This window comes from Triturus cristatus, chromosome 4_1, assembly GCF_964204655.1.
Source record: "Triturus cristatus chromosome 4_1, aTriCri1.1, whole genome shotgun sequence".
NCBI lineage: Eukaryota > Metazoa > Chordata > Amphibia > Caudata > Salamandridae > Triturus > Triturus cristatus.
Genome location: NC_140585.1, coordinates 228,209,701 through 228,231,198, shown reverse-complemented (window position 1 = coordinate 228,231,198; position 21,498 = coordinate 228,209,701). Strand labels below are relative to the sequence as shown.

The 21,498-nt window shown below is 43.5% G+C and overlaps 1 protein-coding gene across 3 annotated transcripts in view; it reads left to right on the top strand.

The window, feature by feature from the left end:
• Positions 1–4,499: 4,499 nt before the first annotated feature.
• Positions 4,500–21,498, top strand: part of BRAF (B-Raf proto-oncogene, serine/threonine kinase) — an 803,995-nt gene continuing 786,996 nt past the window's right edge. For 2 of the 3 annotated variants that reach the window (XM_085651927.1, XM_085651929.1), the window contains exon 1: positions 4,511–4,936. In XM_085651927.1, coding sequence (XP_085508053.1) covers positions 4,844–4,936 — 93 coding nt within the window. In that variant the 5' untranslated portion in view covers positions 4,511–4,843. Of the gene's footprint in view, positions 4,937–21,498 lie in introns of all 3 variants that reach the window. The other variant, XM_085651928.1, reaches the window with a different exon arrangement.

Here is a 21,498-nt window from a genome sequence, read left to right as displayed (position 1 = left end):
AGCTCAGGGGCTGGTGTGCCCCCGAAACTGGTTTGAGCCGGGCTATGCACAGTGAGCACCGGGGTGCCACTTGCAATCACCTTCCTTTCAGCCCTGCCTACCTGGGATACACAAACCCTGTCTGGGACGGTGCTAACACCGCCCTCGACAGGAAACCCTTTGTCCAAGCTCCCCTTGCTGGAAGGTCCCCCAGCAGCAGGAGGTCAGACTTGTGTCTGGTGGCAGCATCCATTTTGTGATGCTGAGGCTTGAGTCAACTTTAACCGGGGTTCAAGGTTACTTCCATGTCGTGTCCCTCTAAAAGGGGGGAATGCTAACCCCGTCACCAGGACTGGCGAGGGGTTCGTATTCCCATTCGTATGACACCTTACTCGACATGTGTAGGTGATGTGAGGCCAAAGTTAGCAAATAACCGCCAGGATTATAATGCATTAAAAGTAGTTGGCCCGCGTCACCATGGAACGGCTATTAGGACTTGGTTCCGCAAGCCGTCGACGGGCTCAGCTCGCGCCAGAGCACCGTCCCACATGATCCCCTGCACTCTGCCTTCAGGATTGATAAGGCCTGCTATAGGAGTGACTGATAGGAATCCATGTGTCCATTTTTAGGGTTTAGGGGTAGGAATACTACACCTACAGCAACGGGTGATTACACCACGTGGCCCCAGCTGTCGTGCAGCCAGTTGTGTCAGATTTGGGCGGCCATTCCAGGGGTGGCATAATACATGCTTCAGCCCCTGGTAGGCCCTGGGTACACCGATGCCCTGGATACCTGTGGTATGCTGAGACAGGGACTGACAAGGCGGCCCAGTTCCAATTAGTGGATGCACCTAACGTACATGTGTGTTAATTTCGAGAGAGAACAGCTAGGCTGTGGGTCTGATTGGCAGGCCCACAGCCGGAGAAAGTCGTAAACCAATGAAGCAAAAGCAAAAAATCTGGGTGATCATAGGATTGCAGACCCTACTCTCCTACACAGGCATCTCACAAAAAGTGAAGGACTGGTCTCACACACCACCTGGTGTCATGCTTCATCATTGACCCGTCCTCGCCCTCTAAAAACTTGGTTTGATAGAGGGCGGGCATACACCTGATGACAGGGATGCGCTTCTAAGCTAAGTGGGGGCCCTCACAGAAAAAAGTGAGTTAAAAGCCATTACAGATGTCACATTAAATTTAATATTGCTGGCATCTATATGGTGTTCTAAAAACATGGTCGGTGTGTTGGGGATGTGATTGTCCCCCCACCGATATCAAAGGGTCGACATGTTTCTGCCTGGTGGCCCAGTAGGGTCCGCGGCATTCATCAGGACCTAAGTGATAGAAATTGCGGGCTCTACTCTTACCAAACTATGGTGAGAGGGTATCCACTGTGTGGGGTGAGCTGGATCACACTCCACTGCGAGATGGCCTTGATCTCTAAAGCCTGTGAAAAAATGACATAAGAAATGTGTAGCGAAACATTGCACATAACAGGAAAATACGTTCAGCCTCATGCACAAAACGCTATTTGTGAGTGGCTATGAGTGCAGCAAATGGTGTCATATATCTGTGCACTAGAAGAAATGTTCTACATAATGCTTACCCTAAGGATGGGACCGAGTGCCCCATAGGAGGGTGAGGGCAGGAGACCCCTTTGGTCCAGAGCTAAACAAAACAAAATAATGAGGAGAAAAAACAACAAATGCCTGGTATTTACAAGATGTTTGTAGTTCCCAGTGGAGCAAAAAACGAGGTTTCCAAAGTATTTCCAATGAACGTACCTGAAAAAGAAATGGAATCAGATTCTCTCACACATTCACACTCTTACTGTAACTTGATGCAATCTCCGCTGCTACACCTATGTGCGTGCTACTCCTCTCCTCGATGTAGAGTGAGTGATTTGGCATTTGGCTATATATAGTGTCAGCACTCGTTGATTAACGTCCAGCTCATTAAGTGCCGGTGTGGGGGATCCGGTGTCTCGAAAGACGTAAGGTAAATGGTTGTGCTGGCCGCCTGATCTGCCTAATATGGTGTTTCCGGTAGGGAACCCCAGCCGCATCTGCTGCATGCCTGAGGTCATGTAGCCCAAATAGGCATGCCCGTATCCTCTGCCGGTTTGGGAAAGTGAGCTAAGCAGCGTCTGGATAGTATTGGAAATACTTTGGAAACCTTGTTTTTTGCTCCACTGGGAACTACAAACATCTTGTAAATACCAGGCATTTTGTTGTTTTTTCTCCTCATTATTTTATTTTGTTTAGCTCTGGACCAAATGGTTCTCCTGCCCTCACCCTCTTATGGGGCACTCGGTCCCATCCTTAAGGTAAGCATTATGTAGAACATTTCTTCTAGTGCACAGATGTATGACACCATTTGCTGCACTCATAGCCACTCACAAATAGTGTTTTGTGCATGAGGCTGAACGTATTTTCCTGTTATGTGCAATGTTTCGCTACACATTTCTTATGTCATTTTTTCACAGGCTTTAGAGATCAAGACCATCTCGCAGTGGAGTGTGATCCAGCTCACCCCACACAGTGGATACCCTCTCACCATAGTTTAGTAAGAGTGGAGCCCGCAATTTCTATCACTTAGGTCCTGATGAATGCCGCGGACCCTACTGGGCCACCAGGCAGAAACATGTTGACCCTTTGATATCGGTGGGGGGGACAATCACATCCCCAACACACCGACCTCGTTTTTAGAATAACATATAGATGCCAGCAATATCAAATTTAATGTGACATCTGTAATGGCTTTTAACTCACTTTTTTCTGTGAGGGCCCCCACTTAGCTTCGAAGTGCATCCCTGTCGTCAGGTGTATGCCCTCCCTCTTTCAAACCAAGTTTTTAGAGGGCGAGGACTGGTCAATGATGAAGCGTGACACCAGGTGGTGTGTGAGACCAGTCCTTCACTTTTTGTGAGATGCCTGCACTCACGAACTAAGAAACATTTGCACCTATATCCCCCTCACTGGGAGCAGCTCTGTTGTGTTTAAACATTATTGTTGGAGGCTGCTGAATTCCAGTACCCCGTGCCTCTAGTTCCCTCATCCCATATACCTACTGGGTTTTGTGGTGATAATGGGTATCATCCATCAATTTGATATAATCGTCATGTTCAGGATGCTGTTGAAGGAGAGACTGAGTTTGAAACCTCAGGGACTGCTGTTGCCGCTACGCTGTTAACGCAAATCCTGGACAGTGGTGGTGACAGTTCTGTTTCCAAGATCAAGATCAGGTTGATCAAAGACTGATTGCAAAGATTTAATTATACATGTTTATAAATGTCTAAATTGTAAAAAAAAATAATTTATTATTTAACAGAGGGGAGATGTAGTTTCTTGCGAGTTAGAAATGATGGAACCCTTTTGGCTCCTGATGGACTCTGTAGAACTGTGACATAAGTGTTAGAGTGGAATGCAATGAAGGCTAGTTTAGAATGTTGAGCTTGCAGTTACACGCAGCAGAATAAAGATGTGTAATACTAAGCTCTGTGTGTGGCATAGTCATTGGTGCACACCCAGGATGCTACACTGTTAAGCCCTCCTTTCCTGGAAGCAGTGAGCATTGTTTCTGTTTTTGTGGTGCTGTGCTTATTTACAGTTTGTACTATTGTTAGGTTATGTAGGTAAAAGTGGCCCTTTGTTCATTTTTTTCCGGTAAAAATGACCCTGTGTCTACCTGTTTTTTCTGTCACACTCTCTAGAACAGTGTTTCTTAACCAGTGGTCCGAGGACCCCTGAGGGTCTGCGATGGCCTACTCAGGGGCTCCACAACTGTTTTACATTATTAACTATTATTAAAATGAATAAACTAAAATGAATAAAGTATACAAATAAAGAAACAACATTGAAAACACCTTTTTCTATATGGTATTGTGATATAAACTGTTTGAATATGAGAGCTTTATTTGGTATATACATGTTTTTATATTTTTCTGCATTGTTTTTAGGATCAAATCTTAGAAATTTCCTAGAATGTAAATCTTTGACATTCCATAATGACTCAGTAAGGGTAACCAGATTTCAGTAATAATTCAGTGGGGGGTATACAGAAGTGAAAAGTTTAAGAATTTTATTCCGTGGCAGGTGCATGCAGATATGAAAAGCTCAATTCTGTTGTCCAGTTTATGTGAACAGGTTAAAAAAGTTCACGATCACTAATTTTCAAATGCATTAATCACAATATGCTCTGTCAGAGTTAGCGCTGTCAACGGGGTTTACGCTACACGTTCTATAACATCTAACGTTGTATTTTGCACAGCACGTGCACTTTCAGGGGATGCCATTGTATTTTCTGCGGGAGTTCGTACCCCCACAGAAGATACAAGCCACAGCACGCTGCATTCTCTACAGAAGGTGTTAAACCATGGCTGAGCCACACCGTCCAACTAAGTGTTGTGGGAGGTTGCAGCGGAGCAGCTTCTGAGACAAACAGCCCTGTCTCTAGGCAACCCCCAGAGGAGGACGCCATGACGTCACTGACGTGCTCTCCCTTTCCCTTCCCCCACCTTTTGGAGGCGGTGTCGCGCAGTGACCTCAAGGTGTTCCCCGATGACGTCGTTCAGGCAGCTAGAGAAGCACTGTCACGCCTGCGCAATGAGCGGTGGCTATCGGAGGTGGCGGTGGTGATCCTGAGTGACGTCACGGAAGCCGAACGCCGCTGTCAGTTGACAGCGCGCACCGGACTCGCGCATGCGCAGTGCGCTACTGGAGGCTGCGCGCGGCCGGGTTGGTGTATTAGGAGCAGCCGGGGGAGACTGACAGCGCGAGGCCCGGTGACAGCACCGGCTTAAGGCCCAGCACCGAAACGGAGGACACGTAACGCCGGCCGGGCCAAGGAGCCCCCAAGCCATCAGGATGGCGGCTGAGGGCCCCGCACTGCTAAACGGGGACTTGGCGGAGCCAGAGGCCCAGAGCGCCGCGGAGGAGGACCCGGCCATCCCCGAAGAGGTGAGAGGACCAGGGCAGAGAGACTTAACACAGGAGAGGGGAGACTTACCCACAGGACAGAGTCATGCACATTATTGATAGAGTCTGTGCGCAGTGGTAGAGAAACCTGCACAGACCAAAACCCAGTTGATCGAGGCTTGCACTTGTGTGACTAGACCTGCACAACATAGACGAGATCTGTTCACCTGGGGTGAGCACAGGGCCGATGTAGGGAGATGTGCACACAGGGGCAGAGACCTGTACAGGGAGGTTTTAACAAGGTAGTTACGGTATGTGTTTCAGAGTTGGGCTTTTAATTGAGACCAACACCTTTCACAACGGTAGAGAGAGTGACTTCTGCACACTGAGAGGAAGGCAGACATGCACACAAGGAGAGGAAGGATGCAGTGGGGGAAGTACCGCGCACACGAGAAGAGACATATCTGCATGTTGTTGTAGAGACCTGCGTACAGGAGACCTAACCTGCTGTACCATGTGGATGCAATACTTGCATTCCAGGAGGGGAACCTAGGAATGAATGTATAGCTAGTGAATACGATCTACACCAAGCAGTGGGTGTGTACCTGACTGTGACACCTGAAAACTATATGCGTGGCGAGCAGAGTCCACCCGTTGTAGTTAGAAGAGCAACGCAACATTGACACTGCATTACTAATAAGGTGACCAGAGTTAAGTAAACATAAAGAAACTTAATGCTGAACTGACACAATAAGATATATGCATGTTAGTCAAGAATTAAAATAGTATAGGATACTATACTATTTAGTAGCAGAGCGCGTTACAAAAGCCTCTATAATAATAATAATAATAATAATCAGAACTTCGCGTCTCTTCTGTTCCAATTTATTACATTCTAATCCTACTCTTTTGTCCACATGAAGCTGGGCACCATGCATATGGGCCATTTACTTGTCAATATTAAAAGATATGGAAATAAACCTTCCTACGCCCGCCCAACAAGGCAGATCAAAAAGAATTACACTGTTCAAAACCTAGCTGTTAGTCAAATTGTTAACATGAAACTATTTTGTTGTGTCCATGGAGTTCTCAGATGCCCCCTTTGGCTCCCAGTTTCTGCTTCTCTCCACTTTAAGCAGCTCTGTGTCACCTACAACTCAGTTTTCATTTTTGGCCTGACAACTTAGCGTATGCATTCTAAGATACCTGCATATCTTGGATCCGATGGGGGCTCTGTGGTGAATTCTTTGGGACGATCATTTACATTGTTAATAACAAATTAAATACTTTATTGACAGCATTCCAACTACAAAATCTGAAGTACTAGTGAACAGCATCCACATAATATGGTTGTAATCTTTTTGTCAGTTAAGATTAAGGATAACATTCATTTATATCAATATCTCTAAAGTATGGTAAATTTTGTTTCTTTTTGAAACCCAGCTGATGCAGGGTATATAGCCATGACATCAAAAAAGAAACATATGGGCATACCCATCCTTCCCCCGGCAAACAGATGCCTGACCGTTTTCATTTCTATGTATTAGCAAGCTGCAGTCTGTGCTGTCGTTGAGTGTAACTATTGACACAAAAAGGCACCACATGCTTTGTTTATTCTTGTTTCCCCCCCAAATTATAATGTTTTTGAATTACATTCTGGTCCCCATAATGCATTGTTTTAGAATCTGTTGTCAGAGATGTTGGCCTCATCTGAATGCATTGCATCAACTCCTGATTACATCTTAATCCTAGGATACTCCAGTTCCTGTGAATATCAATGGTAGGATAGGTTCCCCACACTGGTCGAACACATTAACAGTTAACGTCCCACACAGAGTGAAGTTTATACTTGCAGTAACCAGCCAGGAGAAAAAGCAGCAACCTTTCCTATTATATTAGTAAAATATCTTCATTTAAGAACGAGAAAAAAAATGTGTTCTAAAATATTAGAGAACCCCTGGAGTTTGTAAGAGCTGTGATAAATGAGTTAAATAGCATGAGAAGAAAGAGTTGTCATTGCAGTTGCTCCTAATATTTTAAATACTCTCTCAAACAGTTATTTGTTGCTGATACTAAATGTAGCGATTTTAACTTCTAAATCAGAATCCCATATTGCCTCTGCTCGCCACCTACAGGATACAGGTTGAGTTTTATCCTCCCATTGCCTCGGAATTGCTGTGTGCCAATCTCAGTGGATAAGCATATGGCCGTCTGCAACTTTTGGAACATGCCTCTATTCCAAAGAGTGCAGTCTGTGGTTCTTTTTGTATAGATAACTGTTTGCTAGTATCTTTCAAAACTGGACAGTTTAAAAATGTATGTGCTCAGCGGTGTTATCCCCACGTACGGTAGCAACAAGTGTTTAGGAGAAAAAGTTTGCATAGTTTACAAAGAGTGTGATAAATATGTTGAATTGTAATCAAAAATGTTTCAGCGGTATTTTGTATTAGTAAAAGTGATTTTATTTATAGCCAAGCTAGTACTCCAAAGAGATTCGTCAACATGTACTGTTCCAGTAATGCATTGCAACCTTAACATATTTTTTAATTTATCTCCAAATGATATCAATTTCTGGTAGAATTGGGAAAACACTCATTTTGTGTATTCGCATCGAAAATATTAGCGTTCAAAGGATGAGCAAGCATTAGTAAGTTATTAATTATATTTAATTGTAATAATATATTTATACATTTTATATAGTGTGGGTTAATTATTTAGGACTGTTTATAATTTTTTAAAAGCTCTTAACTGCAACAATTATTAATTGCACTCTAGTGTACGATACAGTCATTTAAAGTCGAGTTTAACAAAGTGTCAAGTATTGGAACATCTACGTTTTATCATATTTCAGTATAACACATACATGTAGGGATTTCAAGCCCTTGTACATCCCACAGTACATGGTCCGTGTCCTGAATATTTTTGGATGTGATTTTCTTGAAATACTTAGGGCTGTTAGATTTAGCGATGTATATTCTCTGTAGGTCAAGTGATGAATAATGTCAGATAAATACTGGAATTAAGTACAATCACACCTGTTTGGCGTGAGTCAAGAATTGAATAGTATGTTGTTTTTCTGCAGAGTGATATTTGCGAAAATCTAAGTTTTCTAGTCCTGCTTCATGTAGTTTACCTGTTAATTTACTTTTAGCAATTCTAGGTCCTTTATTTCTCCCAAATAAAACAGTTGCTACAGACTTCTAATTTATCAAAAAACTCTTTGGGATTTAGGTTGAAAGCGGCTGAAACAAGTACAATAATTTTGAAAGGATAGTCATCTTGATATAATTAACGTGAACAGTCAGTGACAATGTCCAGTTCTTTTTATGATCCAGAAGTTGTTTAATTTCGTCCCGCTTTGAGTAATAGTTCATGAGGAATAGTCTTCAAGTTTCTTTAAAATGATAACTCATAAATATTTCACCTTAACTATCTTGTACGTTAGCCCATTGTTCCACAATACAATCTAGGTCTCTTTACCATTAACCTTATATCCTGAAAACAAACCAAACATCCCTAAAATAATCATAAGTTTGGTTTCTTAAGTTTAGTCGTCCGCATATGTGAGTATTGTGTTCTGTGGTACCTAAAAAGCCCTTTGATTAAGGTGTTCATATGAAGAACGGTTGCTTAGTGATCAGTGAAAAGGGGATAAAGGGCACCCCTGGTATTGTCGGGCCTAAGTGGGGAAAAAAATGGCTAAGCATGCAGAAGATGCCCGATATAACGTTTTAATCGCTTTTATTATCTTTACAGGACAGCCACAGTGCTCTCTTGTGTGCCATGCGTATGACCAGCTGGCCTGGTCAACAGCATGTTCTTTATCTACAAAAGCAACTTTCAAAGGAGTTAACTTAACAGTTGCATAGTTCATACAAACAAAAAAAACCTAAAATATTCTCATTAATATTCTGGCCTTCAGTGAACCCTTGCTGAGTACTATAAATCCGTTCCTTTATGAAGTATTGTATGCAATTGGTTAATACTGTAGAATATATGTTATGATCACTACTGAGTAAAGGTATTGGACCAAACGAGAGGAGCACTTGTTTGGATATTTGTGAGATTTACAGAACACTGATGCAAGGGCTTCATGTGATGAATTAGGAGAGCTTCTCATCTGAAAGCAATTTTGAGAAACCAGGCAGATATCGCATATCTGATTCTGTAAAAGCTTCCAGATTTCTATTGGAAACCCTTTGTATCTTTATGCTTTTCTGTTTTTAAATGTGGCCATCATAGCCACAACCTCTTCTCTGGTGATTTGCTATAACATCTTTGCAATACTTGTTAGTAATGGCTGTTTAGCAGAAATCTGACTGTGTATATCTATTCCATCTCGAAATATGCAGAAAAATAGGTTTCAGATTTCTTTATCTAACTGTTGTCTTGTGGAATAATCTTGGCCTCCAAAATGAATGAGTTATTTGATCAGCAGCTATTTAACATTGGATTGCAGGGCCTGCTTACTTCCATTCTTCTAATTAAACTCGTGGAATTGTTGTTTTTAAAATTTGGTTTTTTTCAGAATTTTTATTTACGATTTTCAATAATAACAATGCGGCGTAATATTGGACAACCTCCCCGTCCCGTATATATGCAATTGCGCAACAGAAGGCAAAGTACCAAACTATCCATGTAATCATTTCATTAAATTACTTAACCATGACATGATTTTAGCAAGGTAGGTTCTCATGGAGACCCCATATCACGAGGCCAGGTAGCACTCTGCTGGAGTGCTTTATAAACATCAGAGTGTCCACAGCAGGTAAACATGGCTCTCAGCCAACCTGTATAGCTGGGTGCAGTCTTCTTATGCCAAAGCATAGTTATTCTGCGTATGCAAAATGATACTGTAATAGCGACAAGTTTACAGGAATTTCATTTGAATTCCCCAGGACAGCAAGCGAAGGGGATAACAGTCACTAATTTCCTGCGCAAGTTACAATATTTTCTTCCAGTATTCCTAAATTGGGGAGCAGAACCAAACCATGTGCAGAAAGTTTGCATCAGGAGCATTACATCTCTAGAAATAAGCAGCGTTTGTCAACCCACAGCGCTTCAAGCTAGCAGGTGTGTCATAGGCTCTATGAATACATTTTAGATGGACCAGTCTGAATTTACCCTTGGGTAAACATCTCTAACGTGCTGACAGTAATACAGCCATTGTGAGTCTGTAATCCTACGCCCCAGGTCATACATCCATTTGCATGTAATAGGTTAATGTGTCATGATTTAGTGCGTTTTGTTTGAATTATACATACGTGTAATCAAGCAAGCTGTACTAAGGTGTGGGACAACCAGAGTGAGCAGCGCCCACTCTGTGGGTTTTTCTGGCATTGCTGGAATAGTTGATAAACAAGTGTGCCCATCAATGTGCTTTGATAACGACAAAGGAAATTTGTGTATGATAGGATGTTTCCGTCCGGGAATAGGTCCCCCAGCTTCTTCTGCTTTCCTTCGCTTATTTGATTATCCCAGGTTCAGAGGTCAAGGGAAGTCTGGGATGGTGTGACGGTGGGAGGTGGGAGGTGTGAAGAATAGAGTTCCTGGATATTTAGTTAATGATGCAATTCGAGACCAAGCCCACATACTAGATTCTACCATATGGATCTCTGTCGTTGGGCTGCGGGGTGGTTAGCAGGGTAGTGAGCGGCAGGGTGTGGGCGGCAAGCCCCACCTACAGATCCAGATGTGCAGGGTGGAACTATTGGTGTGCATACTGGGCCTGCGCTGTCAAGTAGTATAACTCAAAATGTGGTGCCGAAAATCCTCCCTGATGTTTGGTATCTGCAGTTTGTACCAGGTGTAGGAAGCTGGGTTTCTGTTGCAGTTAACGCCCCCCCCCACACACACTTTTTGCCAGATTTCTGATGCACTTTGTCTTGATGTGCCCTGGATCCCTGATAATCAGGTTCCCAGGGCATGTGTTCTTTCCCGAAACTGTACCCTGTACCCCCAATTGGCACCTCTCTAGACACATGTAAGTCCGTTGTAAAAGGTACCATGGGTACCAAGGGTACTGCGAACAGGGAAGGCCTCTAAGGGCTGCAGCACATATTGTGTCGCCCTTAGAGGTCCTGTACCTTAACACACACACTGCCATTGCAGGTTGCCTGTTTTGGTGCAGAGAAAAGTGAAGAGAATGTATGCCATGCCTCCAACCTACTGCCTATGGTATAGGTAAGACACCCCTCTAGCTGGGTGCACTCTACCACTGGTGAGGGTACAGTTGCATGAGCACTGTATCCCTACAGTGTCTAAGTTCATTCTTAGACTATGTAAGTGCAGTAAAGCTATAAAGAGTATATGGTCTGGGAGTTAGTCGTTACGAACTCCACAGCACCATAATTGCTTTACTGAATTCTGAGAAATTTGGTAGCAAACGTCTCATCATAATAAACCCACACTGATGTCAGTGTGGGATTTATTATACAATGCACTCAAGGGCATCTTAGCGATGCCTTCTGAAGAACGACCAGCCTCTGGTGGGTTCCCTGACTGGCACACAGGTGGGGGAGGCGAGGTGAATCCCACTCTTCAGTGCCCGCCATCTTGCAGATGGGAGGCACTCTCCAATCAGGATTAGGGATTGTGCCCACTCCTCCATGTGGGGTGAGCTCACCAAGGGTGTAGTCACCCTAAGGTCAGTAGCCTATTGGCTACTGACCCTGAGACCCCTAAAAGGCCCCCTAAATAAATAGAGTCCGAGTCCACTGTAGGTTGACCCCTCCAGGACTGCCCGTAGTCGCTTGCAGCCTCTGCACGGAGACCCATTAACCATGAGTGGCCAGGTAAAAGGTGAAATCTATCTCAAAAGACACCCCTGGATCCAGCCACCCTGCTCCTTGGAGAAGAGGACCCGAAGTGCACCTATCTCCTGAGCCCTCCTACTTACCTGTCCAGCTGTTGGTTCCTTCCTGGACCGAGCCTGCAGCCAAATTCCAAAACTGGCAATCTTTATTGAAAACAACAGGGGACCAGACGCCAAAACAGCACCCTGCACCTGGCCGCCCCTGTGAGTGCACCTTGTGTGCAAACTCAGACCCCCCCCCTTTGCCCTGAGCTTAAGTCCAGGAGCTTTGCTCCCACAACCTAGTGGCCTGCTCGTGAGCAGCCAACAACCTTAGGCCCCCTGTACCCCATTGGATAACATTGGGCCTCAGCACCATGCACCCAGCCGCCCATGTGCCGCTGAGGGTGTTTTGAGAGTGCATCCTCGACCCTGGGCGAACGATGGTTCTAACCCCAGAATACCAACTCCAAAACCTAAGTACTTACCTATAAACCAATGACACTGTTTTCTCCCATAGGACTGCATTGACTGCTTTTCTGTGAAAAATCTTTTAAGTGTGGAGTTGGTTTGTATGAAACCCTAAGAAACTGCAAATGTAGAAAAACTAAATTACTTACCTTTTCTCTAGTAAATGTCTTAGTGTGCTATCTAGGCATATCACACTGAGTAGAAAAAGTAACTTAAAAATAATCTAAAAAGTAACATATAAAGTAATCTCAAAAGTAACTGTAAAGTAATTTTTACTGTTAACTTACCTGTAAACAAACCAATTGCATCCAACTGCATTTCCATTCTTTTTCAACTGCAATATTTCTGCAAAGTATTATTTCACTTACCTGCACCAGGCCTGGCTTGGTTCTAGAAATCAAATAACTAAATCATATTTTTATGCAAACAAATTGGTCTGAGTTCAGTCTTTGAGTGTGTGACATCATTTCTTGCCTGAGTGTGTACAATAAATGCTTAACACTACCCTCTGATAAAGCCTTACTGCTCACCCAAACTACCACAAATAGAGAGTAAGGTATTATCTACTTTTACCTCTGCCTACCTTTAGGGTTCTACTGGACTATGTGCACTCTATACCTTACTCTGACCATCAGAGAGCTCAACTGATCGAAGCAGATTTTTTTAAAGAGAGATTGGGAAGTTCTGGAAGAAATGTAGTAATTTGGGGAGGACAACTATCTTCATAAGTGGTACCGTTTCCTGCCATAGTCGGTGGCAATATAATCATATTGTTTACCAGTTTAGAAAGGCTGATCATGCATTTCTCCTGGTTTTCTTTGAGTGTTCTTGGTTCCTAGTGATATTGAATACCTAAGTACCAAATGAGTTCTGTGCCATTTCTGGGGTACTGGAAAACCAGGGACTGCATGACTCTCGTTAGTGACATAAATATCGATTTTAAATCAATTTGTTTTAAGACTGGACCATTTTGCCAAATTCTACTGGTTTGTCAATGACAGGGTCTAGGTAATGGGTGTTTTTTCTTTCTACAATAAGCAGGATATTTTCTGCATATATTGATAAGATGAACTTGTGTGACTCCCAACTGGATGCCACAAACCCACCGCCAAGGCAAAATGGATAGGTGATAACTAGCACCTTTTGAGTGGTGCGCCATTGTATAGGAATTGGAGAGGTGAGTATGTTATTGACTTTGATTCTGGCAGTAGGTGCTGTATACAGAAGGGTAACTCAAGTAAAGCTCCAACCCTACCTGTCCTTTCCAGCTACATTAGCAAAAAGGGCCATTGTATTGAGTCAAAGCTTTTGCAGTACTTAAAAATGCAACAGATGCTTCAAATTTCAGGGTAACTTGATGAGTGATAAAGAACAGTGTGCAGAGGTTATCCGATGTTCTGCCTGGGATGAATCCTGACTGATCTGGGTGGATCAACTCTGGTAGCAAGTGGAGTACTATAATTTTAGTAAGTATCTTATTGTCAAAGCTTTACATGGTATAGGGCTGCACTTTCTGAGGACGCATCTGGAATGGTATGCGCCGGCCAGAAGCCTAAGATCAGCCCATACTAAACTTCTGCAGACACCTAAATGTAACAAGCATTGAAAATGCAATAGGCCTCACCTTTTATTAAGTTAAAGCCATTTGCTTTGCTAATGGTGTTATATAGCAAAGCAAATGGCTTTAACTTAATAAAAGGCGAGGCCTATTGCAATTTCAATGCTTGTTGTTAATTAAACGCGGTGCTGACAGGAGGCCCTGAAGCATATCAGCTAGCTGTGCTAATTCACCATTCACACCAGTCTGTGGCTTGGTTCTAGGCTCAAGCACGCTGTGCAGTTACCCGAGTTCGCTGCCTGGGACTTTATTGGCATTTCCTGCCTAAGAGAGGTCTGGGCCACTGACCTCATTAAATGATTCAAGCAGTTGACGGGTGACTTGAAATCTGTAGACTGTACAGCTGTTTAATCATAAACCCTCCCAGACCCAATTACAGGCTTCAGGGCTACTTGGTGCACTGATCCAGGTAAAGACGATGACGATGGTGGTAAAAACGGCAGTGCGGACGGTGGACAACCCAATCTCAAGCTTATTCAATTCAACTACTTCCACGGGATTTATCACAGTCCCCACAGACTGTCTAGGATGAGGCAAGCCAGCCGTGCTGCTAGTATGAGATGCGTGGAAGCAGCAGGCATCTTTTATCACGTGACTGCTGCCTTATCCTCAACTACTGGCAGGCGATCCTTATGGTTTTAGCAGCTGGACTGGATACCCCCACGGAGTTAGACCCCCCTGGGGGCTGTTGGGACTAATGGAGTGGTGGGTTGACTTGAGGTACCTAAGGTTATGGGCTGGCATGGGGTTCCTGCTGGCCAAGAGAGACACTGCCCCTTGCCGCTAGCGGACTGGTATCGAGGCATGGACTACTGCGGTGCAGCTGAGCAAATGGCTCATAAATGAGACCGTGCATAGCGAAACATGCCCAAATTTGGGCCCATGAACAGCCTAGCCTATCGGGCTGGTAGTTGAAGTGGCCTTGGTTTTCCTGTGTGGTATCGACATGGCTATACTCATGAATCATAGGTCAGTGTCGATGTCTAGCGTCCTATGGGTCTCCCTCGGATGCCATTGCTTTGCTCTGTCGTTTCTGTGCATTAAACATAAAAAGATTTATCGAAAGAAGTGACTCCAAAACATTATATGGTGCACATGAAGGAAGGACCTCCTGGTAGGGGCAGAAGGATGGCAAAGGAGAGAACGGTCAAGCTGCAGTCTAGAGTCTTCCAGGCCTGCTAGCAAAAGAGAGCCAAGAGGTCACTCCTACCCTGTATAGAGACCACTCACTTCAGAATGTGGTACTACAGAGGAAGGCAAGTGAAAGATGGAAACTGTGGCAGGAAATATTACTGGGAGGAGTGGGCACATCCAATTTATCAGCTCTAGGGGACTTTGAAGACAATCAGAAGGATGAATTCCGTGAAGGTTTCGTTGCTTTTCATCTGTTTACTCCATAGTTGTAAATACAGAGATCACTATACCAAGCGATGCTTGTAAACATCAGTATGCAGTTTTTCTACAAGTTCTGCGCTGGCAAGCAGTCCGCATGCAACAGTTACAGAAAACCGCTCTCGCACCTGTACACAAAACTGTGCACAATGCGGCATTGCAGTATTCAGTGTGACTGGTGTCGATAATGATGGTAGCAACAGAAGTCAAGAGCTCAGCAGATGCATGCATTTGCTGCAGATGTGTGTTGAACCTAAAAGTCAAAGTCTGAAAAGCTAGAAGGGACTGCCCAGCCTTTCATCCTTCCAAAACCAATAAAAACAGCAGGACTCAATTGGGTCATAGTGACATTTGGAACACTTGCAACATTTTTGGCGCTGCATAAAAAAGGAAAATACCATAAACCCTTCGCATAACTACTCATTAAAAAATAACATCCATTACCTACTGATTTTTTTCAGATTTATATAGCGCCAAACCGCCCCAAAGGAACTGTAGCACTTTACACGAGCACCAGCTACAACAAGGACACATTCATTTTGAGGCACAGAGAGGAGTTAGTGGTATGCCAATAATCACAGGATGTCGAGCTGACACCGAAACTTGAACCTGGTTCCCCTAGCCAAAAGTCGGCAGCTCTGGCCCTAAAGCTACATCCTTTCGCCTCTATGCTGCTGCTTTTATTTATGAGGATTGACAGCTAGACTCACGGAACTAGAGCGGCCTTAAGAGCTCGCGACTGTGGAGATTCTACTGCTCATAATTGCCTTCGGGGCCCGGATACTTAAAAAGAACAGGCAATGACACTCGGTTTTCAAGGAAAATCGTGAATAAAACATAAAAATACTGAAAATAAACATTACCATTCCTAAGGAAGGGTGGAATTTAATGACCGTGCTTGCATCAAAAACTAAGACTCAAACATGCTCGACAGCAATTTAAGTTATAAAAGTGTCAAGAACCTGGGGGTATCCACATATCTGCACAACATCCACACGTCGAGTCATGCAGCACGGAGCATGTACGACAGACACCGCGCACACCTCGGGCATCACATACCGAGCACTGACTGCCCTGACTACACTGCAGCTCGCACCCTCCTGTCCAGGGGAGGGACAGCCGCGCCATCTCTTCAGGAACACCCACCCGGATCCAGCCCACGCAGCGCCCTGTGATCCGCCCCGAAAGCAAACATTAATTAAGCTCCGTGTTTGAATTTACTCTTTGTTTATCTTAATCCCGAGTGCCAGCTTCCTCCCGCCACTGTTATCTGATGAAGGCGGAGTAAACCCAGTGCTGCGGGGTGACGGGCGCCACAGCCAGCGTAGTGTGAGCAGGGTGACGAACATGATGGGGGGGGGAGGGGGGGGTTAGGCACGACGGGCAGATCGGATCCGTATCGGAGCCTCGCCTTTCAACGTAAGAGTGATCGGGGCAGACTCTCCGGCTGTACACTCACGAAGGGCAGAGTGCCTAAAGCTGAATGCCAGAGAGAGACCTTCGAGATGTGTCCACGTTTGTTTCATGCACAAGCAACGCCAACAACGCCTCCCACCTTTTTTTCTCTTTTAGAGCCGTCCCAGTTGGACTGGCTCGCCTGACTGGTTTCTTATCTTTATGGGGTCATGTGTTTAGCCCCATAAAGATAAAAAAACCTTTTATGCCAGCAGTAAGTCGGAGCAGCCAGTCCAACTGGGACGGCTCTAAAAGAGAAAAGTGTACGTCACTAGACGCTCTTTTCCAATGGCTGGCCACCGTTTAGCATAAACGGTGATGCCAGCCAATGGAAAAGAGTGGCGGGGCTTAAAGCCCACTAGAGAAATCTCCTCAAATCATTAAGGGCCATTTGTAGGTAATTTCTATTTACCGATTCCTAAATACCGAATTTTACAGATTCGGTATTTAAGAATCGGTAAATAGAATGTAGGTAAAAAATCGGTACATTTTACCGATTCGGTAATATTCATTATCACCGATTCGGTATTTACCGAATCGGTAATAAGGAATACCTTCCTAGTCATTCCTATGGGCCTGGAGGCCCATAGGAATGAATAGGAAGCCATTCACTATTACCGATTCGGTAAATACCGAATCGGTAATAGGGGGAGCATATTCAAGGGTGGCAGGGTGTCACATTGACACCCTGTCGCACCCCTGAATCGGGCATGTGTGCACATGTGGCGCACATACATGCCCTAAGGGCATGTATGTCTGCCACATGGCATTTCTAGAAAAGCACACAATTGCTTTTTAAAAGGTATTCGGTATTTACCACCAACCTGTAGTTTGTGGTAAATAACAAATCCTTAAAACAAAAATGCACTCGCTTGAGTGCGCCCTACATAGGATTTAAGGATTCGGTAATTTACCGATTCGGTATTTTACCAATTCCTTAAAATAACGAATCGGTAAATTACCGAATCCTTAAATCCAGCCTCCTACATCTCAATTGCCTGAATACCGGTCGGTAACCTGAAATTTACCGATTTTCGGCCGTTACCGACCGGTATTTAGGTACCTACATATGGCCCTAAATCTCGCCAGCGAGACTGCGCATGTCTGCGCAGTCTTACTCCAGGCGAGCCCTAAAAAGGCCCGATGGGGTGGCAGAAGCTTCCTGTTAGGGACAGTCAAGATCTGGAACCAGCTCCCCATTTCCATTAAGAACAGCCCATCACTCTGGTCCTTCAGAAAGGAACTGAAATCCTGGCTCTTTAACAACTGATCTTGATCTTCCTGGATTCCGGCCAATACCTGGCAAACTACAATTCCTAGCGCCAAGACGCCCACGGGCATTCGTCACGCTTTACAAATACATAAATCAAATCAAATCCAAGTTGATTTAAAGAAAGGGGTCTGTGTTTGCTTCACGTAGTGCAGGGGGTACTGTGCTGCTCTCCAATTAACCTCCAGGAGGATGTTTTTATATGTTTCATCCGCCTCTAATCTCCTGCAATGTGACTGGGGCAAAGAGAGGTTGTCACTGGTGAGCTTCCAGCCACGCAAAAGTAGCCGTAGTCAGGTATTCACGGATGTTAGTTGCAGTTAACTCATAGAATTGTTCTTACTGCAAAATGATTGTGCAAAAAGGTTTTCATATGATCAGTGTCCGAAGTAGTCTGGGCTCCTTGAAATTTGTACATTGTTTTTAGGTCTCGCCTGGCGATCGCATAAACGATCGCTCAGCGAGACTCTAGTAAGGGGCTCCCAAAAGTGGATTGCATGGCGAGCACGCGCACAATCACGTGCATCGTGCCGCCATGCAATCCGTTTGGCATTGTACTTCTAAGGGTCCGCTCCCCCGCCTGGAATGCGCTCCCCCTCCCCCGCCAAGCGCGCGCGCCACGCTCCGCCGGGCTTGTCTTGTTTTATGTAATTATTTTGTCCTGCAGATAAGTCGTGCTTTCCTGCGCGAGGCACCTTCAGGTTCCAGAACGACACCCGCTTATTTCTTGTTATGCGCTGCTGACAAAATATACACAAACTCACAAATGGCGCATGCTGTCACAGCCCCGCAGCTCCGTCCTGCCCATGTTGTTCATGCTTACATTTCACGGGCTTTACTTAATTTTGTTTTTAACAGCAGTCTGCTCCGCCCCTCGGGCTCGGACATGCTGCAATCCTGAGCTCATTATCTCCCCACCCCGCCCTCACAGCTTGGTATTTGAAGGCATTGTGAAGGTGAGGAGAAAAAATATATAACTATGCACTGCTATAATTGAGACAATCACTACTAACGTCTTAACTGTAGCAGAGTATAACTAGTTTTATTTTCTCCTAATTTGCACTGGTCGTGACAACATCGCCGGCTGCATAGGGCGCAGGTGCAGCATTTGCAATGCAATAGGCCTCGCATTTGAGTGAGTTTAAGCTATTTGCCATTGTAAATGGCAATGCCTTTTTTTTTTATTTTTTAAATGCATTGTCATTTACAATACCAATAGCAGAAACCTTCGCAAATGCGAGACCTATTGCACTGTAAATGCTTGTTCTAATTCAGGGTTCTCCTCCAACTCAAACAGAGATTGACAGTTTAGAACTTGTTCTAATAGCTCATAATGCTTCCCCTCAGATAAGGTTTCAATGAGTCCCAATCAAAAAAATATGAGTAGAGCTTAAATCTTGAAAGAAGAATTTGAGTATTTTCCATTTAAGATATTGGAGAAACTCTTCATCCTACCAAAAGACTCTGTTGAAAGACCAGTTACATGCTTGTCTTTCATAACCGATTTAAGCCAAATCAGATGCTATCATTGCATGATCTGATCTATGCCTTGGCATAGTTTTCTGTCTATATAGTTACTCATCAATTCTTTGAAAATCAAAAAATAAATTCATTATAGAAGAAGGCTGATGCTGATTAGAGTAAACGGTGAAACCACATTTGTGAGGGTAGGTCTGTCTGTAACTATCCAACTACCTTAAATGGGATGTTAAAAATCTAACACTAGATCTAAGTCGTTTATGTCATCTTCCTTTTGTTTTTGAGCTTCTGTCTACTGGGCCGAAGATGGAATTCCAGTCTTTCCAGTACACATAAGGTGGCTGCATGGTGGCTAACTCATCCTCTGATTGGGTTAGGATAATGATTACTAGGATGTGCATTGAAGAGTGGAAAAAAGTCCTTATAGTTATTATCCAACTCCAGTTTTACATTTCATTGTTAGATTGTTAATTATAGATTATCATCTCCTGGATTGTGAATGGGCTTCTGTATTTGAAACAAGCATTGGCAGAGCTAATAAGTCTGGTTTTGACTGCCATTCTTTTAGCTTTGTGTATGGTTTTTCTTGTCGCATTCTTTTCATAACTTTATTATTGGGGAAGCTGCTGGACTTATGCTGCTTTAAAAATAAAACATTGGATAAAAAGAAAAAATATTGGCATAGTGGTCCCTGGCACTTGAGGGAACGATTTAAAGCGTGGATGTGCTTCTTGTGAAATGGCAGAATATTGTCACTCACAATAAAGTTAGCCAGTGGCTGAAGTGGGCTGGCCCATTGCCCCATGCTGCCTGCTGTAGTGGGCAGAAGAAAATGTGGTTGCCACAATAACAGACCAATGGCTGAAAGGGCTGTTACATCATATTATACATAATTTTAGTAAAATTGGATGGTCTTGGTAATGCCAGACCTAAAGAAGAGACCAGCTATCAGTCTACTGATACAAAACTCCTGTGCTGCTATTTTCTGTTGCAAGAAACATCTATCTTAATTAACCAAATTAAAAAATAACAGTTGCTATCGGTGGAACTGTTTACTACATCAGCTCAAGGATACAGCCACCTTAATACGTAAGAATTCTAAAATGGCTGGTACTGATTCAAAAATTGATAAATATGGTCGGTGGGCAGCTGCAAAAGTGAAAATTAATAATCAGATTGTTATAGTAGCAAGTGTCTGTAATCCTCATAGAGATGACTATACAGAAAAGATTATTTCTTTGGAAGCGATACCGTATTTGTACTTGAAGTATAGATGTTATTGATATCAGGTTGTCTAGTTGACATATGTGATTGTTTTGTGAAATCTCTAGACGTATATAGCGTTGGAGGCCCTTTCAGGTTCATGATTAATATTTCCTTGAGACTCTGGGTAAGAAAAGCGCACAACCTAGCCCTCGTGTAGGCCGAGTTTTAATTGATTTCAAAACTGTTTTTTTTTATTTTGTGTATATTTCAAGTTGTTTTAAGTGGCAAAATAAAAATTAGAATTTTATTTTGCCACTCCTCAATTGAGGCAAAACTCATTGTTAAAAATCTAAATTCAGAAAATTAGAGGTTTAGGCTCCAAACTTTGGAGCTTCCTCCTCACTAGAATAAAAGACTTCAATGACCATTTCACTTCCAGAAAAAAATTGAAGACTGTGTTTTAACATTTTCTTTCTGCCATTCTGGCAGTGTTTACTAGCTTGAAACAAATCTTCTCCCTTCCCTCTTTCTTGAGATTTAGTTTTTCTATCCGCAAATTTAAAAAGCTCAGAGGCAGCCATCCCTGATTGTGATCCGTGTGTCCTAGAAAACCACTGAAGACCTACGAACATACATGTATTGTGACATCTGTGTTTTGTTTTATGTACACTACACTTTTCACATATTGTTGACCAAAGTAATTAAGACCTGTATTGTATACAGAAAGAGAGGCAACCACATTCAGTTAGAAAATAGCATAAATTCAAGAAATGAATAAATAAGTGTTCGCAAGTTCTGATTGTTGTTGTTAATTTCTTTGCTTTAATTCATTTGTCTTTCTTCTTTTTCTCTCTCACAATAACGCAGCCAACTCGTTTCACATTAAAAAAGGATTTGTCAGGGTACAAAGTATAAGGCAC